A 25,612-nucleotide genomic window follows, 5' to 3' on the forward strand; every position below is an offset into this window, starting at 1 on the left:
TCTTTCCACTTTGGGGTCATGGTGAGCAACGCTGCCATGGACATGGGGTATGTTCTCACCCTCCTGAGTTGTTTTCTGAAGTTGTATTGTTTCACAGTCCAACCTGCACAGAATCAGAATTCCATGTGTTCCATATCCCGGTATACAATGAAGTTGCCTCCAGAGTCCCTGATGTTGCAGAGGATTGCAAATAATTTGTCTTCCTTTCCCTTCTTTCTGCTTCAGCAGTGCTGTCTGCTTCTCAAGTGAGTTAAATTCTAGTTGATCCAGGAATATAACAGAGGTGGAAGCTCAGCCGAGGGGACACCAGAGCCTCTCCAAGAAGCCAGTCTTTGCAAACTCTGGTGCATCCAGACAAGGTTCAAGAAAGAAGAGAGGTGCAGACATATGCATGACCCTGGGAACCTTCTCCCCACTTGGCGCCTAAGTGACCTTTATCTGCTCATTCAGGCTTGACTGGTAGCACATTGGTTTCCTGTCTAGGACATTGCAGGGACCTGCTTGACTTCAGGTAAGTTTAATGTCACTGCTCCTCGCCCCTCCTCCCCAATGCTGCTACTCTCTATTCAATCATTTTCCTTACCTTGGTGCTGAAACCATTCAAAGGCACTTTATTTAATGTGTCACCCTGATGTCCATGACACTTGGAATGTTCCACTGTGTCCAAGACTTCTCATCTCTCTATTCTAAAGCCCAGAAAGAGATGGGACACAGGAGACTCTCTCTCTCTCCACCACCATGGTCCATGCTGTTGATTCTTCTTTGCCATGTCTGCTCATGAGACTTTCAGGATCAAGAAGTTTCTGCTCAAGAAACAAAGCTGAATTGTCCATTTCCCATGGATTCAGGTGAAAACTGGTAATAAAACCAGGTACAACTTCAACAGGCAACACTGGAGAAGAACACAACTGGATTTATGAGGCATGGCACATAAGACATGGCTTCATATTTGTGTTCCATCCAGGTTGTCTGACACATGAAATTACTAAAAAAAAATGCACTACTGTCTGGACAGTTGGCATTTTAAGTAGGAAATTATTGAAAAGATTATTTTCTCTGTTGATTTTTTCTGCAGTAGTAGGTTAGTTCATTTATAAATATGAGATCATGTAGATCAGAGCAATAAAAAAGGAGAGAGGAGAAGGAGGAAAGAAGAAAGAGAAAAATTCATAGACAAGGACTCTTCCTTTCTTCCCTGGAGTCCTGTGGTTTATACTCAGGGAGGTTATGTATTCTCTGATGAGGCCTTGTGCTTAACTGTTTAGCTTTATTTAATTCTCTCATCTCAGTTACCCCATCCCACTTGCCCAGAAATTTCCTAGCTTCTATTATCCTGTCTCATTCCCCTCAGAGACTTCCAGCCCTAGAATCCTTTAGGGGTGATGAGAGAGTTGATTCTCTTATCAATAACTGCTTCCTGCTGATAAGGGCTGCAGTCCCTGCCTTGGTAGGGTATGGAAGTCTGTCCCTTCATGATAGAAGGGAGACAAGGGAATGGGGCTTGAGACTGGAACAGACAGTCTGTTAGATTTTTCCAAAGTGGGGATAGGCTTGAATCCACAAAGCATCATCATCTTGATATGGACTTGTATTCAATTCATTCATCTAGTTCTGACAACAAGTTCATTCAGCCAAATCATTGAGTCTCATTTCAGGAGATGGCAAAGCCAATGGGCATCTAAAATGAGGCTTATATTGTCTAAACAAGTAACCAGGTAAATAAGATCATAGTATATACTCTGCAAAGACAGAAGGAACACAAAGATTAATGAGCACAGTAAATCGTAAACCAGGTTCTGAGTCTGTTAGTGTGTCAGGTGAGAAGACTTCCAAATGTAAGACTTTTGCTGAAATGAAAGTAAGCAGTGACAATCTCATAGGTCCTCTTTATCTGTGGTTTAAATGTCTGGTGATATCATCAGATGCTCAGGTAAATTATGTATGGTTCACACAGCATCACTAGTTCTCAATAATTTCAAATCAAGGGATGAAAGAAAAATGAAACAGGAGTGTAAAAGAAAACTATAAAAATTCAGGATCCAATTGAGTTTGTAGGTGAAAAATAAAACTTGAACTGGAGACCAATATCCCACAATTGGCATAGAGATTTCCAGTTAGAACACAAAATTTTTCTCCCTGGAATTACCCTCATTTTTTATCAAAGAGACTGCATTAAGTACAGTTTTATTTTGGCCTGATTATTTGCAGAAATACAACATCAATAGTAATTGATCATATAAGCTTTCTTAAATCTGCCTCACTGGAATGTTACAAGGACATTTCACATTGAAGTTTAATTTGTTCCTCAAGGAAAGAAGCCAAGCCACATAGTTTACCTTCCTGCTTTGCCTGCAATACCTACAGTTTTGGGATTTTCCTCAGGTTCTTGAGGTCTCCTAAATGTGTGAGGTTCTTTCCTTGACATCTTTCAGGAAAGCAACCTTTGTTCCTTACCCAGAAAAACTGCCATGAACCTTCTGAATATGCAAGGTACCAGGCCATTTCTCCAAAGGGCCTTTTATTGAGTTCGAATGTCAACTTAATTCCTTCAGACTTTCTGGTGACATCCAGAGTAAAGGTATGTCTCTTTTGTTCATGACATCCGGACAAAGACTTGGTTAATAAAACCAAAATTGGAAACTGTCTTTATGTGTCCTGTTATAAAGAAATTAGATTTTTATTGGATTTATACAAATAAACATATTGCCATAGAAATAATGCTACTCTCTCCACTAAGAGTTTCCAAATTCCAGAAGGATCAGGTAGGGAGGAAAATATAAATGCCTCAATATTTCTTATGAAAGTATAATTTACCAGATTTCTTTAAGAAAGAAATTAGATTTCTCATATGTCTGAAAGCAAAGAATTAAAAATTAGCAATATTTTTTAATAAACAAATTATAAAAATCACAATTATCTTCAGTTTATAATGTCCCATAATTATTTTTTTGTCTATCCTGATTATTTGGCAGTATTTTCATAAATCCAGTTATTCAATAGGGTTCTGCAAATCTTCATTGACTTCAAAGAGATGACCTACACGAAGCTATAATTTGGAATGTGTCAGAGTCATTTTCACATAAACTTGCAAAGACGTAATATATTTTTGCAAATGTTTAGAGTAACACAATGCCTATCTCCAAATTACAAAAAAAAACATTTATCATACTAATATAACCCTTAAAAATGACACAGTTACAGATTGATTATAATGCAATCGATAAAAAGCTTGCTTTTCCTACAACACTTTAAGATAATGGCTAAAAATGACACAATGAAAGTATATCAGAACTTCATGGACTCTTGGAGATTTTTATATAATCTCTACAGAGGTGTCCAACCTTTAGTACCTCTGCCCACATTGGAAGAAGATTTGTCTTGGGCCACACTTAAATGCTTACAAATGTAATCACAAAAAAATCTCATAATGTTTTAAGTAAATTTATGGTTTTGTGTTGGGCCACATTTACAGCCATCTGGGCTGCATGCAGTTCACAGGCCACAGGTTGGCAACCCCTGCTAGAATATCTATTTAATCATAAAAATATGTGTATACAAATAGAAATATTATTTTCTTTATTTGAACAGAGCTTCCCATGTACTTTAAGCATATCAAATAGGCTTAATGAGTTCAAAATTTCTTCTTAGTAAGGAGAAGAACAAACTTCTGAGACATTCCAGGAACCCATTGGAATGACACAATGCCAATTTTAGGTCAAGAAAAGTCTCTTAAAATTTGAACCCTGGGGGAGATTGTGAAACATACTTGACAAAAAGATTGTATATCACAATACCTCAACTCTTTCTTTCCAACCTGGGCCCGGCCTCAGCCCCCTCATCACCCGAGTGTAGATAGCTCCCACAGAGGAGGGTGGTGAGAAGAAGGGCTGTTCTGCCATCAGCAGGGCAGTGAGCAGAGAGCACACCATCGACATCCCCAAGTGCACCCAAGGAGGTGGGCTTCAGGCAACATGCCCCCTCAGGCACTCAGAGAGATCCAGAAATTTGTCATGAAGGAGATGGGGGACTCCAGATGTGCACGTGGACACCAGGCTCAACAAAGCCATCTGGGCCAAAAGGAAAGAAGGATGTTCCTATCCCACAGCTGGGTGTGGTTGTCCCGAAAACACAATGAGGATGAAGATTCACCAACAAGCTCTATACATGGGCCACCTAGGTACTGTCACCACTTTCAAATTCTATGAAGTTAGTGTGGATGAGAACTAACTGCTGATTGTCAATAAAGTCATAAAACTGCCTTGAGGTTTTTGGTATACTATTTCTGGTAGCAATGGACTGTGTTGTTTATCTTAAAGTAGTTCCCAATGAAGGATCATTTGGAAAGCTTAAAACAAGATTGTATATCATTATGAAACAATATTAAATTATTTATTTATCCAAAGTGGCAATCAAGTTATCAAACATAACTATGGGGCTAGATAAAACTTAATTCTTACAATAAAGAATATGTTTTTTTTGCCCTGGTTGCTGTGGGTCAAACCGAAAGGGCACCCCATTTGATTCCCAGTCAGGGCACATGCCTGGGGTGCAGACCAGGTCCATTCATGTGCCTCTCGCACGCCTCCACATTGGGGGGCAATGTGAGCGGCAAGCCTACCAATATATCCATCCCACATCATGTTTCTCCTCCCTCTTCTTTCTCCCTCCCTTCTTCTCTCTAAATATAAATCAATAAATCTTAAAAAAAAGAAAGAATATGGGTTTTTGGGCAATCAAGTACATGATTAACATGATATACCACATTATTTTAACAAATATATAGAATCTCTGCTTTCTAGGCCACCTTAGAAAACCCTTTTACTCTTTTACCACACTGAAAAAGAACCAAATTCTGAGTTAGCTTACTTTTGATACTTAGATTCACTTATTAATAAAATTTATTATTTCACGTACCTGTGTAATACCTCTCCAGGCCCCTTCACAGCCCTTCTTCACTTTGCTAACAGATGCTCTTCGACTCACCACCAACCCTCTCTTTCTGCAGCAAGTACTTTTGTACCTTGTACCTGCCATTTCCAAACCACACAGTTTCTTTCCAACTTAACTAGAATTCTTATTCTTAGAGGCCTTGATTTTTAGTGACAACTAAAAGTAAGTATTTAACATTCTTCAGGTTGATACTTTTATGAACATATTGCATAACCTCTACTGCAAAGTTTCATTGGCAAACACACACACATTTTTATACATACTTCAAACAAAGCACGAGCTATATTCTTAACATAACTGATTTCATTTTCTAACTTCTCTACAGTTAAAAGCCAAGTAGACAAACCCAGGTCAATTAATATTGCAATATCCTATTAGTTCAAAATATATAGATATTAATTATTTTCCACATTTAGCCCAGCAAAACTGAAAGTTCCAACTCATCAAAGACTTTGGAAAATTATGATTAGGCACATATGATATATAATTATTACCTGAAAAGTTTTTATCAAAAATTCTTCCTTTTAGTTGCATCTATTTATTAGTTTTAACAACTTTATGACATTTAAGGTAAATTATTACCCAAGCAATTTTAGTAACATATTAAATAAACTATTCCTGCAAACCCAGGAAAAACAAACATATACTTTATGTTAATAACTTTAAAAGATATTCAACTTAAACCAGTTTATTATCAATAATTTTCCAGACCACATGATAAAAAAAGACATTTGATATAGTTCCTGTCTTTGTCCTTTAAAACTTAAGGAGTCTGGGGGAGAGGCAGGAGAATGATAAGGCTCATTCTCCCCCCACTGTGAGGAGGCAGACACCCCTCCTGCCCCTGCAGCCAGCAGTTTCAGGAGTGGCATTAATTGCCCTGTTGTTCCCAGGACTTCTGGCTCCCTGGCCACCAGGAGGAATTAGAATGTTAAAAACTTATCTCCTCATTATTTTCTTTCTGAGTTGTACAACCTGGGAGGGAAGTGAGATCTTGTCATTTTTAAAACCATCAATTGAAATCCTTTCTGAGTAGAATCCATATGACATAACAACATGCAAGCTTGCACATAAGCAATCTTCTGTTTACCAGACCTGTGGCAAAATAATTCTAACTAATCATTGGCTTATAACTGTAAGTTGACTAGTCAGCTAAAATTCGACTTTATGGACTCTTGATGCGATTGAGACCACACCTCTCCTTTTCCAAACAGAAGCAAAAATGAAATACAAAGTCCAAACAAATGCCTCCTCCTCTAAAAAGGGGACTGGGACTAGCCTTAGAAACTCACCTCACACCACCTTTCATTTCAGACAGACAAGAGAAACACAGGAGAACTCTCAACAGAAACTGGCTTCCCTCCCATGGAGGAACAGAGAAAACAAGACTAACACACAACAAGAAAAGAAAAATTACATAAAATCCATATACCAAAGCCAGAAGAGTGCTCCAACCAAATTCCACCCTGGGGAACTGGGATTCTCCTTGTCACTGAGCCATGCCTACACCCAGAGTGGCGGGGTCAGGGGGCCATGGCTGTGCACACCAGGGACTTGCTCAGTTTGGAAGCTTGGAGTCTGTCAACCCCACAGAAATACCAGTTTACCGGATATTTGTTACACAAAAGCCCAGATTTGGTCCCTAGACCACCAGAAGGCCAAAGGCCATAAACCAGATGGACTTTCTGAGCACAAATCCAGTTTCTTACTGAAAAGTCAGGTGACGGGGTCTCTGAGAGTCAGAAAAGGAGCGTCCTCAAGTGAAATCGCCCAACAGCTGCCGGGAGTCTCCAAACCTGCACAGCAGGGTCCCCGAGTTTAGGCAGCCAATGCAACTCCCTGCCAAATACTCCGACTTGCCAGAGAGTCCCGCAGTCTGTCCCACCAAAGTTTCAGGAATTGAAACTGGAGGGCAACTGAGTCCCAGGCTCATGCTGCCAGCCACCACTCAACCAAAAGTCGGAGGCAGGGAAGGGTTATAAGTGCACTTTTATTAGTATCAGAGGCCAGCAGTCTGAGAAGGTTGGGGTGAAAACCCTACACCCACCTTACCTTGAGCCTTCAGAAGCAAGTTTACAGAGGGGAAACTTATGAGTTTGAGAGGGGGAGGGTTCCTAGGGGGAGCACAGACCTGCTGTGTCTCTTGGGAGTGGGAGCTGAAAGGGAACTCTGCAGCTTCTCCCCAGGCTGGTTCCTCCATTCCAGTGTCATCTGTCTCTCTGTTTGCATTAGAATTCCCCTTCCTCTCCACCCAGGTTAAAGGCCAGGGAGGTTATGCACTTTCCGAAAAAGTCTAGCACTCGACTTTTTGGCTTTGTTTCATTTTCTTGTCTCTGTTTGCCCATTCCACTTGCCCAAGAATTTTTGAGCTTCTTACTATCCTGCCTCAGGGCTGCCACCAGTGAACTGTGTGACTTTGAGCATGTCCTTAGCTTCTCAGAGCCTCAGTTTCTCTAGGTGTAAAATGGGTATGACCAGGCCATCCACCCCCCAACACCACCACATCTACCAGAGCAACTCTATCCAGCAGCCCCATTGTTTCAGGACACTGACTGAGTAGTGCTCAGGAGACACAGCCACTCACTGATGGGCAGCAGCATCTAGAAACTCGCTGTCATTCGGGGCCACCAGGCTCTTTGAATCAGTGAACCCCACCTGACTCAGTCTCTGGGTGGAGCACAGGAGGAGAGGAAGGAAAGGGCACTGGGGTAAAAGTCTTTACTCTCCTGTCCCTGAGCTCCAAGCTCATCCTTCCTCCCGCAGATTCCTTTCCTTCTCTTTGTCTAGACCCATTTCCTCTGGCTCCTGGCTCCTCCCCACTAAATGACTCTCAAATTCCTTTGATTTCTATTTCTTTGTTAAGGCCTCCAGAATACAGAGGACTGACTGGCTGGTGTGAGAGGCAGCCAGGACCACAGGGGTGGGGGGCAGGTGGCTTCCCAAACGGCCAGATTCTGTTCGTGAACACAGTGATCAAGAGGTTCCTGGTGAAGAAACAACAGCTGAATTGGCCCATTCCCCAGTCAGCTCTACTGCTATAAAACCAGGTACAGGTCCCAGAGGAGACACTGGGGAGGAACCAAACTGGGTGTGTGAGGACTGGCACATCAGACACAGCTCCGTATTTATGTTCCGTCCAGCTTCTCTGCCTCTTGAAATTGCTGACAGGTTACTACTATCCAGATAGCTAGGTTTTTTACTTGGGAAATTATTGAAAAAAATGACTCTTCTCTGTGATTTTTTTTCTTGGTAAGTGTAGGTAGGTTCATTAACAAATGTGAGGCCATTTAAAACCAGGGAGAGAGGAGAAGAGAAGGTGGGGAGAAGAGAGGTGAGCTCCCCACGCGGGAACTAGAAGCCCCCAGGGCCGCACTAAACCAGGGAAGTCATAGCCTCCGTGTGAGGGTTTCTATTGGTAAAACACGTGTTTACCTGATGATGTGTTTATGTGAGGAGTAGAATTTGAAGGTTCTGGGGTGGGAGTACTTACTCTCCTGTTCCTGATTTCTTCACACACCCCTGCTTCCCCAGAACCCTTCCCTTCTCTTTCTCTAGACCCATTTCCTCTTACTCCGGGCTCCTCCCCACTGAGTTATTGCCAAATTGCTTCTATATTTAAATATCTGTTGACCCTCCCCAGTGCAGAGCACTGCCTGGCTGGTGTGAGGAGCAGCCGTGACCACAGAGAGGGTGGAGAGATGAGCTTCAGCAGCGTCCAGCCTCTCTCCCTGAACTCAGTGAGTTTCCAGGCTGTGAGCATGGGCCGTGCTGCCAGGCCAAGCTTCTGCCTCTCCAGGGTTGCACCCGTGGTTTCTGAGGACACCGCACTTGGGTGGCAGGGGAGGAGGGGGCTTCCCAAGGAGAACACAGAAGAGCAAAAGGGCCAGGTGGGGGAGTCCTGATCTGAGCATTGGACAAATGCTGACTGAGCTCCCAGTGGGTGCCCGTCCTGTCCTTGTGCTGAGGGGAAAGAGGGCACAGGTCATCACCAGGAGACTGATGGTTTTTGGGAATGAGAGGGGAGGTACACAGGGCATCTTGGAGGATGAGAGCCCAGAATGGCCCCCTTCCTCTGGAGGGGGCCTCCATGGGTCCAGCCATCTACTAGCTGGGAAATAGGTGACCACAACCAAGCCACTTTTATGTCTCTGGGCCTCAGTTTTCACATCTGTGAAATAGGGAGACTCCTTGAGCCATGTCCAGAATGAAAATGAGAGGTCAGTGAGGGACACTCTAGGGTGCTAGAACAGAGCCCCTCACACTGTGGGTGATCTCACGGGTTTAGTCTGAGGAGGGGTGTGGGGGCAGCAGGGAAGACCCCTGAGGGGTCTGCTCCCTGCTGGGTGAATGCACAAGCAGGGACAGCTCAGGGGAGGCTGTGAGGGGCCCTCTGGGGAGCGAGGGAGGGGTGGGGACGTTCCCTGCAGTGTGGGATGCACAGGGCTGGTTTGCACCTTTGTGCCAGGTGTGTGGGCCCTGTGTGCAGGTGGCTTTCTTTAGACCCTCTGAGCTTTATGATCCCCACGGCAGTCATGGGAAAACTGAGGCTCAGGGACATTGAGGCCACTTGCCAACTGTGCCCGGATGGTAAGTGGCAGAGAAGGGAGGTGCCTGTAGTTACCTCCAGAGAGAGAGATGCCCACAGGAAGAGCAGTAATGGGGGAGGCAGGCAAGTGGCAGCCCCAGACCCAGGAGGCCTGTGAGGTCACCCTGTCCTGGTCCCCACCCCCTAATGTCCATAGAAGCCTCTCCCAGACTTGTTCCTGACAGGGCAGGGGAGCTGGACTGACAGAGCCTTTCTGGTTGGGGCATGGGATAGGCAGGAGGGTGGGCAACAGCAGAGTGCTGGGGACAGAGGCTGACAGGGGGTGGTTGCTGCCTGGGCTTCACACTGCAGCCAACTCAGCAGGGCCCCTTGCATGGTCTGCTTCCTCCCTGCAGTCACTGGCCCCTGGGCTCTCCTGGAGGAAGGGCTGGTGGTTGGGCTGGAGATAGTGAGCCGGACTGGTTGGTACTTCAAGGGGCTTCAGGGTCAGATGTATTGCCATGGACTCCATTCCTCTACCATGGGGGATCGCAGGGCTCCTTCTAGGCCCTGATATATTCTTATCCTGGTGGCTGGTTTTTACTTTTCAGTCCCTAAAGTCACAGTTTTTCAAATCCGAAGGACAATCCTGCATGAGCCATTAAAACAGGGCCTTGCAGTCCAGACAGAAATGAGGACGGGTATCACCCCCACAGCCCTAAGAGCACCCGTCCACCCTACATGGTGTCCCCTTGTGGTGTCCCCGTCACTCCAGCAGTCATGAGTAACCATCCTCTTCCTCCAAAGTGTGCTTGGAGGTCACAGGGCCTGGCTGTTCTGCTGAAGAGCTGACCACCATGAGGGCTCCACGTGGGAGTCTAACCCCCCCATTCCTGCCCCCTACCAGCCCCATGTGGCCCAGCCTCCTCAGGGGCTAGGATGGAAGCTGGAGGCACAAGCAGGACAGGACTGGCCGTCTGGGCCGGGGAAGCACTGAGTGAGCCTGGAGGAAGGACGTTCTGTGTCTCATCCTGAGAAGCAGCTGTGTGGTGGTCAAATTACAAGTATGGCTGCCGGCACTCAAACCCCACTCCATTTCTGACCAGTTGCATGGCTTTGGGCTATTCCCAAACCTTTCTATGCCTCAGTGTCCTCATCTGTGGAGGTGCCACTAACAATGGCCAGGGTTGAGAGCATAACCAGGGAACAGACGGGGAAATTGGCCACGAGAAGTGCTCCAACCCTCGGGCAGCAGCGCCTTTTGTGTGAAAGCCTCTCACCCCCGGGGCTGAGCCCCTTCTGCCTGCAGTGGCCAGGTGCCTGCTGGGGACACTGGACCCCTGGAAGCAGGCTGCCTACCCCTGACCTGTAGGGCCTGGCCCAGTCTCCTGACTTCCAGGCAGCACCCTCGGGACCAGCAGGAAAACTGGTCTTTCTGTGACTGAGAGGGGGGTGCAGTGTCCCCAGCATCTGGGGCTGAGGCCCTGCATGCTCACATCCCTGGGATGTGACTGCTGGTCACAGACTGAAGTCACAGCTTCTCTTCCTCCCGCCGCTCCAAGTCAGACGGGTGCTCTGGAGGTATCGGAGCTGCCTGTGGAGGGCCCAGGCCAGGTGGCTGTGGTGGGGTCTGGGACTATGGCAATAAGTTCCACCCAGGCTGCCATGAGAGGGGGTGAAGGGATCGCCCAGGGGCTGATGCTTCATGTTGGAGCATCCCCTCAGAGTGTGTGGGGCCTGGGCGTGGGCGCACCCCCGCACTGAATGTCCTGGGCTCTTCTCAAAAGAACACTGTGATCCCCCCTGTGACGTACCCCAGCCCCACCTGTGTAAGTGATTTCTCAGGGAGGGTGGAGGGTGGAGGGTTAGTGTGTGCTGGGCACTGGAGGAGGGCAAGGGCGGCTCACAGAATGAGGAGCAGTCCTTGGGGAACCTGGAGTCCAGCACCCGAGTAAATGAGAAGCCGCTGAAAGGAGCTTTCACCTTCAACAGTGTCCCTTCATCAGGAGCACATTACGTGACTGTCCCTCTTCAGCCCCAGTGTCCCCTGTGTCTGGGCAACGTCCTTCTCATGACAGTTTGAGCCCATGAATTAGTTTGAGGCACCCTGGAAAGTTTCCCTTTGGCACTTACAACCAAGGAAAAGCATCACGGTTCTTTCTTGAAGAGATATGACTCTCAGACAGAGTTGTCAAGCTCAGTGGGCAGTCGGAACTCATGGAAATTGTCAGGAGGTTCCCCTGAGAGTGGTCGCTGCTCTGGCTGCTACTGACTGACCTGCCCCTCTCCCCCACAGTCTTACTTCACCCCCATCCCTGGTGGGCTGTTCCCCGGCAACTGCATCACCGTGACAGGCACCGTCCTGCCCAGCGCTGGGTGGTAAGTCTGGTCTCCTGGGGAAGAGAGCTACCCCGAGCCCATTCTTGCCCTCCCCCTGGCTCTGGGCAGGCTGGGGAGGGGCAGGGCCGGGATCTCAGTGGGGAGAGGAGACTCATGTGAGCTGCCGGTCTCCAGGCTCTGCATCAACCTGCGCTCTGGGAATGACATCCCCTTCCACCTGAACCCCCGTTTTGCCCAGAATTCTGTGGTCCGAAACACCGCGATCAACGGCTCTTGGGGGCCTGAGGAGACCCACCTCCCCGGATCAATGCCCTTCAACAGAGGCCAGGGCTTCTCGGTAGGTGCCCCAGCCTGGAGCTCTGAGGGGTTCCGAGGGGCACGTGAGGCAGGGGGTGGGGGTGTCTGTGGGCCCAGGGAAACGGGTGGTCGCTGACGCCTCTGGGGTGAGGGCTGGGCCCAGAAGAAGAGAATGTGGTCACCAGATATTTGTTGTTGTGGTCCTGGAATTACTGTCCCCCATAAAGAGGTGGTGTTATCCGCTGTTTACAGTAGGAGAAAACTCAAGTACAGGGTCGTCACCTGAGGTCACACTGCCAATAAGTGCAGGATCGAACCCAAGAATGAGGTGTCATTCATTTCTTTATTCACTCCCTCCCTCACTCACTCATTCATGACTCATCAGCTCTGTTTCAAGGCCGCTTAGTGCAGGGAGTGCTCCAGGTGTTGGGGGAGGGGGAGACAGCCATGAAGCCAGCAGCTGAGGTCCTGCCCCCGAAGTTGACAGTAGAGGTGGCGGAGAATCACGGCAGGTCACCACAGGTGCGTCACTGACAGCGAAAGAGCCTGCTGGGGTAGAGTGAGGCCTGGACAGGGGCCACACCCCTGAGATGGGGACAGCTCTCAGTGGCCACAGTGCAGTGGAGACCTCAGGGACAGGAGACACCCACAAAGATCTGAGGGGTGCATTCCCGGAGATGTGGGAGGGGGCACCTGTTGCTACAAAAGTGAGGTCACAGGTGTGGACTGTGCAGGAATGGGGAGTCGGGAGGCTGGAGGCCGGGATCACACAGCAGGGGTTCCCAACCCCAAGGACAGATTCAAATCACCCAGAGAACCTGACATGGAAAAATCCTGGCCTGGCCCATCCCAGGCCAAGCAGGGAGGAGCCTGGGCATCTATGTTTTAAACAGGCCCTGACACTCCTTCCCTGGGTGGAACACGACCTATGTGGGGCCTTAAGGGTCATGGAAAGGAGTCGGCTTTCAATAGAGGGTATTGGTGTGTTTGGAGCCAGAGCTCAAACTACATGGACTCAGAGACACTGTGTGACTGTGAGCAAGTGACTTGGCTGCTCTGAGCCTCCATTTCCCCTCAGAAAAAAGGGGCTAATAGCAACACTGACCTCAGAGACGTGAGAGTGCACTGACCCCGGGTTGTGACAGGCTCAGCACAGAGCCCGGCCCACAGGAAGTGTGCTGCATGCCCTGGGTGTTGTGGGGGGATTATGAGGTTTTCTCAGATGTGCTCCAACCACCTTGTGGAGACTATTTGGGGTGAAAAGACAAGTTAGGAGGGTCTCTGCAGGGGTGCCAGCCTGGGGCACTCCTGGGTACAGGTACCAGGGACGTGGGGGGCACAAGGCAGAGCTCCTGCCCCTGGAGGCTCAGGGTGCAGTGGGAGAGTGAGGATGGGGGTGGGCACGGGACCTGAGGAGGCTCCTGACTTAGGTAGGAGGGATGAGGTGGGGGCAGAAGGCAGCGGAGCCCAGCTGGACAGGAGTGAACCCTGAAAGGGCATCAGCAGGTCCCCCTGTGGGCAGGTGTGTGGTTCGGTGCTTGGGGGAAGGGCATTCTATGCCAAGGGAACAGAATATGTAAAAGGACGGGAAGGAGAGCATGTTTGTGAAGAGTGAATCCGTATGATTGGATGTGAATGTGGGGCATGCTCAATGCATGTTAGAGGAAGGCAGAAAGAGGGGAGGAGACCCAGCCTGCATTTAGGTTTGCCGACTCTCCAAGTGCACCACAAATGACAGGGTCGTCTGTCTGTCCAGGTTAGGATCACATGTGAAGATACTGGCTACAAGGTGGCAGTGAATGGTCAGCACCAGTTTGACTACAACCACCGCCTGAAGGACCTGCCTGCCATCAACATCCTGGAAGTGGGAGGTGACATCCAGCTGACCAGCCTGGACACAGGCAGGATTCCTGGCCCTGGGGAATCCGCTGGAGCACATTGCTGTTAGGATCCGCTCAACACCTCCACCTTCCCTGCTCCAGCCCTTCCTTGCCCTTGCCAGCCTGCCAAGGATCTGTAATGAACAGGTCCCTGTGTGGCCCTGCTTCTGGCTGCAGCACCCCTGGGGTGGAGAAGGCAGCTGGCTGGGATTGCCTTCCTCAGCCTGGGCACCACCTGGGGCTCCAGCTGCCCAATCCTAACATCTGAGGAAGGGGGTGGTGTGTGCACACTGAAGCCCCATGTTCTGTCCCCTGGGCACAAAGGGAGGGTCGTGGGCTTTCCCAAGCCCCCAGCCTACCCCTTGTCTACCTTGGATCCCATTTCCCAGCATCCATTCAAGTCCACCTCAGGCTCAAGCCACCAGCTGGTCACTCACAAGGGAGGTGGTCTCCTCAGGTTCCCTCTTTCTCCAACCTTTACCCTTTCCTTGTACCATCACCAACTCTTGCTCCTCTCCAAAAAAGTGACCCTGGACAGCTGGAAGCCCCCCTTTTCCATTGTCCTTCAAATAAAGTGAGAAAGAAATATCCCTGGTGGCCCACGTGCATGGGATGACTGTCGTTCATCAAATGTGTTTGGAGAAACTTGGGTTTCTGGAATTGGAGAGGTTCTGGCCAAGGAGTGGAGCCCAGGCATGCTTGTAATGGGCACGCTGACCCATTTCTGCTTTCAGTGGGTCCCCACAAACCCCACAAGGGTGTGGGAGAAAGCAGCCAGGCTCAGGCTCTTTGGAAGGGACATCTGACAGAAAGCTTGGTAACAGAGTTGCAGCCAGGAAGCAGCCCCGCGCTTCTGAGATGGGCCAAGGGCTGGGCCAGAGGCTGTGAGGGCCAGGGCAGGGCCCGGAAGCCAGAGGGCAGGGCAGGTTATCAGTGGGAGGAGGTGAAAAGTGGGATGAGGAGGAGCTGACCCAGAGGAGGGCTTGTTGGTGGGTCCCACAGTGTTAGGGGAGAGGCGGTGCTGGGGAAAGTGGCTCAGTGTGTAGGGTGGCGCCAGCCCCTGGGCCAGTGCAGGGGGACTCAGGTCTTGTCCACATGATGCCAACCCACCCTGCTACTCCATCAAGAACCCAGGGCCTCAGGAACCAGGGCAGAGGCTCAAAGCAAAGTCCCGGAGCCAGGAGGACCTACCGCCCCTGGGAGCTGGTTTCAAATGAGGAATCTCAGGTCCCACCACACACCTCAACCAGAGTCTGCATTGGGGAGACATCCCAGGCGGTTAGCACACAGGTTAGCCTGGGAGAGGCACTAGGCTAGGTGACCATGTCCTTGGCCACCATTGAGCCAAGCACCACCAGGACACTGCAGGTTGGCATGTCCCCTGTTCCCCCACCACCGCATCTGAGTAGGGGGCCAGGAAGCCAAGGACACAGGCCAAACCCCAGCTGGGGGCCACATTTTACTGGAACCTTACTCCTGGCTGAGTGCCCTGGCTGGAGAAGGACGCATGGCTCAGTCCCTTGAGAAGCCTTCCCCATGGAGGACGTGTGTCCTTCATGCACTGCCAAGGCCTTGACTGTAGCCCGACCTCACCTGCTTTGTCATCCAGGGGCCAATCATATTGCCAAAATCTCATGAAGCAGCCGCCCTGGAGCAAAATGCAGTGGTGTTGTCAGAGGCCGGTGTCTGTGTCTCTGCTAAAGAGCTGGCGTCCTGTGCAGCATCGTCCCCCTGCTGCCCCCCTCGGGGGAGGTGCCTCCTGTGTGAGGCTGGGCTGAGGCCGGTGCTCCCTCGCCCATCACGGGTTCCCAGATGTGCACCCCGTGTGCAGCCCTTGAATGCCTTTCAAGAAACAGCAAGGCCAAGCTGGGCCAACACCAGTGCACAGCTCTACATAACTCAGGGCTGTTTCCTTGTCACGCACACATGCGCACACACAATGTGGTTAAAAGAAAATGCATTTCATATAAATATCTGCATCACGAAGTCTTACAGGGAGGGCTTAAATGGCCCTCAGGGGCTTACTAGGCTTTGTTGTTTTGTTTTGTTTTGTCTTGTTTTGTTTTGTTTTAAATATGAAAGCTTAAACAACCTGGACCTAGAAAAGGGCAAACCTACAGGCAGACCGTTGAGACAGCTCTTCATAGTGGCCCCTCACAGTGGTGCAGTCACAGGGAAAATGCATCCTTCTCACCCACTGGCCAGGCCTGGCATTGCTGCTTTACTCTCCACATACCAAGGACGCCCCAGTATTCCATTATCCGGGGAAGGGCAGGCTCCAAGGAGACAAGCGGTTGCACTCAGTCCAGCCTGCTACTTGGTAACAAGTCAAGCAAAGGAGGAGGGAGGTGGAGATATAGGGTGTGAGGCTGGGCATATAATTCCCCACCATCTCCCTGTGGCCTCAGAGAATGGAGAATTGGGGCCATCATGAAATTCAGTGGCAGCAGGTTTAACTTTCACAGGCTGTTGGAGCTCTGGGATCCCCAGGCTTCCCTGCTGCCCCCTCCTCTTTCACCTTGGAGGGAAATACAGCCCCGAAGATATCTTCATGATAGTGCTTCTGGGTCTTCAGGGGAAAACAGAAAGCAGGTGTCAGCTCTGCTGGTGCAGCCACCTCTCACTCATCAGGTCCAGGCTGGAACCAGCGCTCTGCGTTCTCCCAGCTTCCCCACCACACCTACACTGCGGAGCCACCTGCCTTCCCCTCGGCCATGCTTAGATTGCTCTTGACTCTGACTGTGACTCTATAAGCTCCACTGTTGCCTGCTCTGCCATGAACCACGTAAATGTCTCTCCAGGCTTTAGGATGCACAGAATAGCCTGCTTAGTGCTCATCTCACAGGTGCTCCTTGTTGGTGTGGTCCACCATGTGTCCTCTTGTGTTAGGGGTTAGGGTGTGGTGGGGGAAGTGGCTTTCCCATGCCTTGGACCCGCATCCCTAGCCCACACACCAGCTGCCATACCTTAAGCTGGAAGAAATGGTCCTCGATCTGCTCCTCACTCAGGCTCACTCGGCAGCCACCAGGGGTTTCAGTGTCTCACACATCCCAGCCCTTGTGCATGTCCCCAGGACACAGAGGTGGCCATGTACCTCACTCCTAGCTGCTGCTGAAGGATGTCTTGAACGTCACATGAAACCAGAGGAGATGGTGAGTCCTGGCCCCTGCTGCTGTGGCAGGAGGGGACAGGGATTGCTGACAAAGTTTGTAGTGAGGCCTGCTGGCCATGGGGAGGTGGTGAGGGGGTGCCATGGGCTGCAGAGTGAGCACCCTCCCCACCAGGACTCTGCACAGGGACCAGGCTGGGCATGAGGACCTGTCCTGGCACCTGCCCAGCCCAGGTCTAGGCTGGAGACATGAATGCCAGTCACAGGCCTGCCCTCAAGGAGCTGATGGTCCAGTGGGGCTCCCGGATGTATTCTGGATGCACATGCTTCAAACAGGCATCCATGAAGCCACTTGCCCGGCCCAGGGCCCAGAGGCCCCCCTGCCTACCCCTGAGAGAAGGGATTCTCCCAATGTGGATGGTCTGTGGGACCTCCACTGTAATGCAGAGGAGGGCACAGAAACCTGGGCACCCCAGTGACATGGAAGTCCAGGAGTCCACTGAGCCTGCCAGTGACCCCAGCCCTGGGCATGGAGCACTGGCTCTGGGAGGAGCCCTGATAGAACCTGTCCATAAGGGAGGGGTCAGGAGCCTGACCTGACTCCCCAGGGTGCTGGGCAAAGAGCCCTGGTGCAGCAGAGCCCAGCAGTTGGCTGGTGGCGAGAGCAGTGGGTACCCTCCAGCCTTGCTGTGGTGGAGCACAAAGACAGCCTGGACAGCCTCTCCCGGGACAGCTCTCAAGGGCCTTTAGCCCAGCAGCAAGATGGCATGGGGTTTGCCACTATGAACATTTTTCTACATCTGTCCACCACAAGTGTCACCTGAAACAGTCACCTGCACACAGTTTCCTAAGGAGTCAATTGAATCCCACCTCAGGGAATCACGGTTATCCTGAGCAGGGCAATAGGCAAGGCTTCATCCCGGTGGAGATGAGTTTCCTGGCTCAGGTGGGCTGTGTTTGTCTTCGGGGGTGTTTCCTCTCTGGCACCTTTCAGAAGCCCGAGGTCTCTATCTGCCTGGAGCCGCCAGTGGATTCCTAGAAATGTACTAACCTTCTGTGTAATTTCTGAAATGAAAAGAGGTTCCTTATTGCTCTGGATGCTGCTGGGTAGGCCAAAGTGTGGTGGAATTATTTCCTGCATTAAGCCTTTCACTAGCTTGAGGATTTCCCCATTCTAGTAGGATGGGCTTCTACCCACCCTGAACAGGTGGCAACAAACACTAGCAAATAAATCCTTCCTTGGACCCTGGGCATGTGAGTGAAGTGTATCTGCCAGTCCTCCAGTGGGGGCTGTCCTGCGTGCTGTTTCCCTGGTTTCTTTGGATGGGGATGTGTCTTGGGGGTTGTTTTTTCCACACAACACTTCTAGCAATTACTGTTTGTATGGCTTCAGAATTCCAGGACCTGAGAGCCACTGCTTAATATACACAGTTGATGAGTCCCTTCCACTGTGAATGGCCTCAGGTGACTTCATGCCTGGCTCTACTAAAGGTTCAGGACGTGGTATAACCCCTTTCTCATTCTTTCTCCAACCACTGTCAGCTCCTGCTTCATCAAACCCCACCTCTCAGCTCTCTCTAGGTCTGCAGGTGAATATTCAGGGTCAAGTTGTGACAGGTCCAGAACAGCTACCAAAGCCACTGTCCAGGTCCCTTTGGCAGCCTCTTTCTCTGCTGTGCAGCCAGATTGCCTCCTCCAGCCACTTCAGCGTCCTCTTCCTGATGCCCCAGGCAGAGTGTCACTGCCACCTCCAAAGGCACCTGAACAACCTCTAATAATTTTTAAATTTCTGCTGAATGCTTTCCCCCCTTTTATTGGAGATGAACAGTTCTTGTTCCTTCCAGAGGGAACCATGTGATTGCAACATCAGGAAAGCTCATGTTGAGTCCATACACCCGTTCACTCTCCTTTCACACAACACTCCCAGTGCCCTTGTGAGTGTAATCAGTTCGGTTTTCTGAGCAGATGCTCCCGGCGGCAAGGCCTGGGCCTCCACTGCTCCCTGAAGAGTCACAACTGAGTACCCGCCCTCTCTGTCTCCTTTGTCCATAGAGCTGCTTCCGTCTGCACTGAGGGGCCAGTCTGCTTCTCCTGAGGGATGGTCCTGTCAACCTGTTCTGCTGGAATTCACTTCATCAGTTCTCTCAGCACAGTCATGAGTCAGCGCAGCCGAGTCAGGCTGCGGGAGAAGAGAGGCAGGGTTTGCCTGACAGTTTTGAGGGAGACATTGGGGTATCCAGTAGAAATGCGGGGTCCTGCCCATTCTCTCAGCTGTGAGGCATGGTTCTCTTTCACTCCAGCAGGCTCAGCACTGAGTGGCGGTGTGGGACATGTTGACAGGCTGTCCCAAGGGAAACGTTCAGCTTCCTGGAAGAGCTCTCAGGTGGCTGTCACAGGTCCCAAGCAGGCTGTCCTTCCCTGACACTGGGATCTAGTTTCCGTGACAAGTAAGTGATGGTCGGAGAAATGTCACTAAGCACATGGGTGAGGACACCTGGGGCCACTGCCGGCCTGTCCTGAATGCACACCTGAGAGGCTTCAGTAGGTTTGGAAGCCCCCAGGCAGGTACAGGGGCCAGGTGCCCTTCAGGGACTCAGGAAACCTGAGATCCCTCCTTTCTCTACTCCAAGGGGATCTACTTTGTTCATTTCAGAGTTTGCCTGTTTAACAGATCTGATGTAGAAATCAGAGCACATGCTGCAACTTGATTATAAATTTCATGTATTTATTTTTTAGACAGAGGAGAAGGGAACAGAGATGGGGAGAGAAACATCAATGTGTGGTTGCCTCAGAGCTCCCCCATCTGGGGCCGTCACCTGGAACCCAGGCATGTGCCCTGACTGGGAGTCGAACTGGAGACCCTTTGGTTCATAGGCCTGTGCTCAATCCACTCAATCCACAGGCCTGTGTTAAGATCTATATCAGCCACAGTCATATGTATATACATTTTGTTCATCTAATCATACTTGGATGGACACTTCTGTTGTTGCAATCTCTCAGCTGTGGAGATTAATGTTACTGCAAACATGGTGTACGTATATATCCACAAGCCCCTGCTTTCAATGATTAACGTTTATATCCAAGAGCAGAATTGCTGGATCATGTGGCAGTAACTCTACACTTACCTTTTTAAGGAACTACCATGCTGTTTGGTTGGACAGGCCTCAGGCTGCTGGTACCCACTGGACATGACCTGGGGCATCACTTGGCCCATCCTACCTGTGGTGAGCCCCACACACACGTCCCCAACCCCAGCCAATGTGGTGACTGAACCAGCCCTTCTGGTTCTTCCCAGGACAGCAAGATGCACCTCAGCAGCAGTCCTCACGGAGCTTTGGAAACATGTGGTTATTCCTGACAGGTCCTGCTGGCTACATAGGAAGATTACAGGAGGAGAGAGAATAACTTCAGGGTCCTAGAGTTCTGCCTTCATTGGGGCCCAAGGGAGGGGTGCCTAGGTGAGAATTAGGGTGCAAGAACAGAAAGTGGGGTCACTCCTGTGGTCAGTTATCTAGGTTACCCAAGACTTTCTAAAGGGGAACTGACGGCGGAGGGACCCCGGATGCTTGTCTAACTGTTTAGCTAGAAGCTGTTACATAGCCTGCAACGTGGTATTTGAGATGCATATCTTTGAAATGGGTGCCTTAATGTCAGGTCCTTACATTAAAATTAAAAAAAAAAAACTAGAACCAGGCACTTACACTACACATTTCTTTAGTGTGTGTGTGTGTCTGTGTGTGTATGTGTGTGACCAAGAAATGTTTCATCATGCTTCCAGTAGCCTTCTGTTAATTGCACAAAATCCTGTTAGTTTGTTTCTTTGTTTTTGTCATTTAAACATTGTCACACAATCCTATTCTGAAAGGCATGTTCATTAAAAAGAAAGCAAAAAAAAAATTGATGAACTTACCACCAGATTTGTCGTGTAAAGGGGAAGAACAGGGTAGAAAAGGAAGGGGTTCCTTACAAGCTTTTTCACCAGGGTCACATTTTCTCAATAAAAGGGAGCAACAGCGAAAAGGTGAAATAAGTCAAACGGAAATATTCATGAAACAGAACTGGACAGAACTGCCAACAACTGGCCAACAGCGCTGAGACCACACTGAGAGGCCAGGCTCCCTAGAGCAGCATCCCACACCCGCTCCCAGGGTCCTGCTGGGACTCCCACAGGCTTTGTGTTCAGACAGAATTCAAACTCCCACTGAACTCAACTGTGCCCCAAACCCACGGGCATCTCCTCTGTCCTCCCCCATGGCTCCTGAGCTCCCACAGCCAGGGTTCTCACCTGTGCAAAAGGGCAAAGGTTATGAGGGGTGGGACCCACACTAGCCTCACAACCTCCCCCTCACACACCACAGTGTGTACAATGCATAATAATTATGTGTTGCACATGCACTGTGAGTGCTGACCTGCTGCAAAGTGTGACTTGGGAAAGAACAATGCCAGCAGTGGGAGACAACACTGACCTCCCCCAGGTGACTTCTCACGGTTCTTGTGCCACATTCCAAGCCCCTCTAGTTCTCCCACCAAGGTGAAATAATAGGTCCTCCAGGGGTTCTCAGACTCACCTCTGAGGGTCACTCAGTTCCAGCTGGATCAGGCCCAGTTCTCCTTTTCCTCCCTGACAGCACCCAGGACCCTGCAAGCACCAAAGACCCAGCTGCTGGCTGAAGTGAAGACACTCGTTCCATTTCAAGACCTGAGCCTAAGAGATGGTCATCGGCGGTCAGGCTGGGTCCCAGCCAAAGGGATAGAGAGACAGGAAGAAACAGTGGGCCCATGGGAGGAGAGGGGGAAAGGGAGGAGAACAGAGAGAGGTGGGCATGCAGAGGACCTGTGCAGGGCAGGCTGGAGAAGGTGGGGCTGCTTGAGGGGACCTGGGACAGAGGGCTCTTAGAACAGGGGAAGAGCCTGTGGCACAATGGAGACAGGAAGGAGCCCATCCCCTTCCCCTGCCCTCCTCACTGGAGGCCCTCAGGACCCCTTCCCAAGGGCTGGATGCAAATCTCAACACTACAACAGCCTCTTGAGGACTGAGCTCTCCCAAACCAAAGCAGGAAGTCTGATCCCAGCCCAGGGCTCCATGACACTACATTTTTCACAGCAGCCCCTGCATTAGCCACCGCCCTTCATTTAAATGCCCACCAACAGTGCAAAGGGCTCTTCCTCCACGTCCTCCTCAACACTTGTCACTTTCTGGTTTTTGGGTAGTGGCCATCCTCAAGGGTGAGGAGTGCCAGACACACATTTTGAACAGCTCTTTCTGATGTGGACTTGGTCCAGTGGGGACCGTATGTTGTGGATGTGAAGAACAAATTCACGTGGACTGGGGAGGTCCTGTGGAGGAAAAGGGATGGCACGGCCACTCTCTGAGTGAGTGAGGGCCCAGATGCTGGCTGGACAGCCTTTTGTTGCTTTCTAACAGCGTACAGCGAAGAGGTTCCTATTCATCATGCTCAGGTTCGCTTTAGGTGATTACCTTTTCCAGAGAACAAAGGAAAGAATGTTATGGATTTCTTCTTACAGATAATATTCAAAGAACTATGAGGGCTTATTCTGAGTCAGGGTCAGTTACCTAAAGCGCCATAAAACTCTGGGAAACAAACCCATTTTATGCTTGGACCCTTATCATTTCAAGTGATGGTATTAGCAAACAGGTTTCACTGGATTCCATGCATTCTCTCTTAGGCCTGGTCACTCCAAGGAACAGTCCATTCCTGCCCAAGGCTGCACCACTCTGTGTAATTGTTTCAGGCTTAAGTCAGGCAGGGGAGTAAGGCAGCCAAGAGATCAGGAGACTTCTCATAGACAGCACGAGGACTCAGGCTATGTCAAAGTCCAGGGGTGAGGGTCCATCATCCCTTTTGTCTACAGCCCCCCAGGTCCTTCCCTGAGGGCCTGTTCAAGACCTTGCCTGTCTTAGGTCATCCCTCCCTTGAGGAAACTTACCCATCATTGGCTAACTGGTCATTCTCCCAGGGCCAAGCAGGGTGAAGTAAAAGGGGGCAGAGGTGGTGCCCCTACTGGAAAGATAAGCTTTGTCTCCTTGGTGGCTTAGTCCAGAGGTCTCTTTACTCAGCCTTAGCCATGGAGGTTACAGCTTCTAAAACCAGGCAGGGCCGTTCCCAACATGTCTCCCTCTTTTGTTTGTGAATGCAACTACAGTTGTGAAGCCTGTGAAACCTATTGTTTGCTGTTCCCGAATGAGATCTGAAAGAAACAACCTCCACATACATCGTAAAGCACAAATAAGGACAAAGACAAGGAGGCACCCAAGGGCTGCCAGGACCCAAACCCATAAATTCAGTCCATAGAACCAGTTCTTAGGGTAAAGCCACTGAGAATTATCGTGGAGGGTCTGGGACACCTTGGGCTCAGTAAGGCATTTGATGTGCCTGAGCTGCTGCTGGAGCTCAAGCTGGAGCTGACCAATGAGTGCCCTGAGACTGGGAGAGAACGCGCCCTGCAGGCGATGACACACATCTGCCCAGGAATGCTGACTGGATTTCCACCTCAGGGGGTGGCACTCAGCCCAGAGAAGTCTGGGTTGGGGGAGTCCAGTGCAGCGGAGGTGGGTGGAGGGCGGCGTAGCCATGATTTGCCTCCACCCTCTTGGCCCGCAGCTCCAAAGGTCCTTCTGGAGAGGAAACACACGCACACCCTCTTCCCCAAGTTAATCGTTCAACTGGGCCTTCCCATTTTCTTCCCTAATGGGTCTTTGTATAAGACCAAGGGGTGTGTGTTTTGCACAAGGTGTTTATCTATGGGTGACTTTAGGTTATTATCACAATTATAAAATTGTATGTATAATTTTATGGACACCAGCCAGGCCCTTCCTGTTGGTGGCCCCAGCTGCAGCGGGTATCCGGGCTGTGCCCAGTGAGCCCAGCTGGGGCGCCAGAGTGCGTACACACGCAGCATGGTGTGGCCAGGTGTTTCCACTGGGGATGGGTGGCAGCTGCAGAGGGGGGTTGGTCCCCCTTGCATCTCCTCCTCCTAGTGCGCAATGGAGCAAACTTCCCTGGTGCCGGGCACCTGGCTTGGGTCCTGGTGGGCTCAGTCTACCCCCTGGGGCTGTGGTTCCACGCGGTGTCTTGCCTTGGCCAGCGCCCAGCCACAGAGTTAGAACTGGCACAGACAGCACGTCACGAAGGGGAGTTCCAGCCCGGTCATCTCTGGGGTAAGGGACAGCAGCCCCTGTGCTTTGGGAGGCTGCCGGCATGCTTAATTTCCAGAAAGGGATTTCTATTTTGTTTACATTTCTATACCCGGGATAGGGTGCATTTCTCAGCCCCACAAAAGTCTGTGGTCTCTTAGATGTTATGGGCCAGAAGGACAGGTAGGGAGAAGTCGACCATATGTTTTGCCTGTGCCCCTTAATACTCAGGGCCGTGATCTCTGCACTCCGTGGGGAATGAAAACCACCTTCTCTCAGCGTTAACCCCAGAGGGCTGCAACCTCGAATGAGTTGGCAAACCGATGTTAATCCTGGACCTAGGAACCACCAGGTCCTGAGAGCAATAAGGTAATAAACTCATTGCAGCTTGCAGAAACAGCAGGGGGCCTGTCTTTCCCAGCAGACACTTACTCGGGTGTTCTACACGCCACTCCCCTCACTGGGCAATCTGCAAAGAATAGCAGAGCTCACTGGCTGGAGGCCTTCGGCCACCTAGGCCGTCCACAAGAAATCAAGACTGATAATGGTCCAGGATACATTGCACAAGCCACTCGGGCTTCTTAGAAAAATGGGGAATTAGGTGTAAAACAGGTATTCTTTATAACCCTACAGGTCCAGCAGTTGATGAAAGGGCTCACCAGACCTTCAAAACATTATTAAATAAACAAAAAGCAGAAAGTCAGGGAACATCCCCCAGGAATTTAACCATTCTAGCAATATATACATACAACATTTGAATTGTGATAATAACCTAAAGTCACCCATAGAAAAACACCTTGTGCAAAACACACACCCCTTGGTCTTATACAAAGACCCATTAGGGAAGAAAATGGGAAGGCCCAGTTGAACGATTAACTTGGGGAAGAGGGTGTGCGTGTGTTTCCTCTCCAGACGGACCTTTGGAGCTGCGGGCCAAGAGGGTGGAGGCAAATCATGGCTACGCCGCCCTCCACCCACCTCCGCTGCACTGGACTCCCCCAACCCAGACTTCTCTGGGCTGAGTGCCACCCCCTGAGGTGGAAATCCAGTCAGCATTCCTAGGCAGATGTGTGTCATCGCCTGCAGGGTGCGTTCTCTCCCAGTCTCAGGGCACTCATTGGTCAGCTCCAGCTTGAGCTCCAGCAGCAGCTCAGGCACATCAAATGCCTTACTGAGCCCAAGGTGTCCCAGACCCTCCACGATAATTCTCAGTGGCTTTACCCTAAGAACTGGTTCTATAGACTGAATTTATGGGTTTGGGTCCTGGCAGCCCTTGGGTGCCTCCTTGTCTTTGTTCTTATTTGTGCTTTACGATGTATGTGGAGGTTGTTTCTTTCAGATCTCATTCGGGAACC

General features: G+C 50.2%; 1 protein-coding gene and 1 pseudogene across 1 annotated transcript in view; both read left to right on the forward strand.

Annotated features, from left to right (window-relative positions):
• LOC114503797 (galectin-9-like) overlaps positions 1-14,086 on the forward strand; it is a 36,041-nt gene extending 21,955 nt beyond the window's left edge. The window contains exon 11 of the mRNA XM_028521405.2: positions 13,869-14,086. Coding sequence (XP_028377206.1) covers positions 13,869-14,060 — 192 coding nt within the window. The 3' untranslated portion in view covers positions 14,061-14,086. The remainder of the gene's footprint in view (positions 1-13,868) is intronic.
• Positions 768-920, forward strand: LOC114503229 (annotated as a pseudogene).
• Positions 14,087-25,612: the final 11,526 nt, after the last annotated feature.

This window comes from Phyllostomus discolor, chromosome 8, assembly GCF_004126475.2.
Source record: "Phyllostomus discolor isolate MPI-MPIP mPhyDis1 chromosome 8, mPhyDis1.pri.v3, whole genome shotgun sequence".
NCBI lineage: Eukaryota > Metazoa > Chordata > Mammalia > Chiroptera > Phyllostomidae > Phyllostomus > Phyllostomus discolor.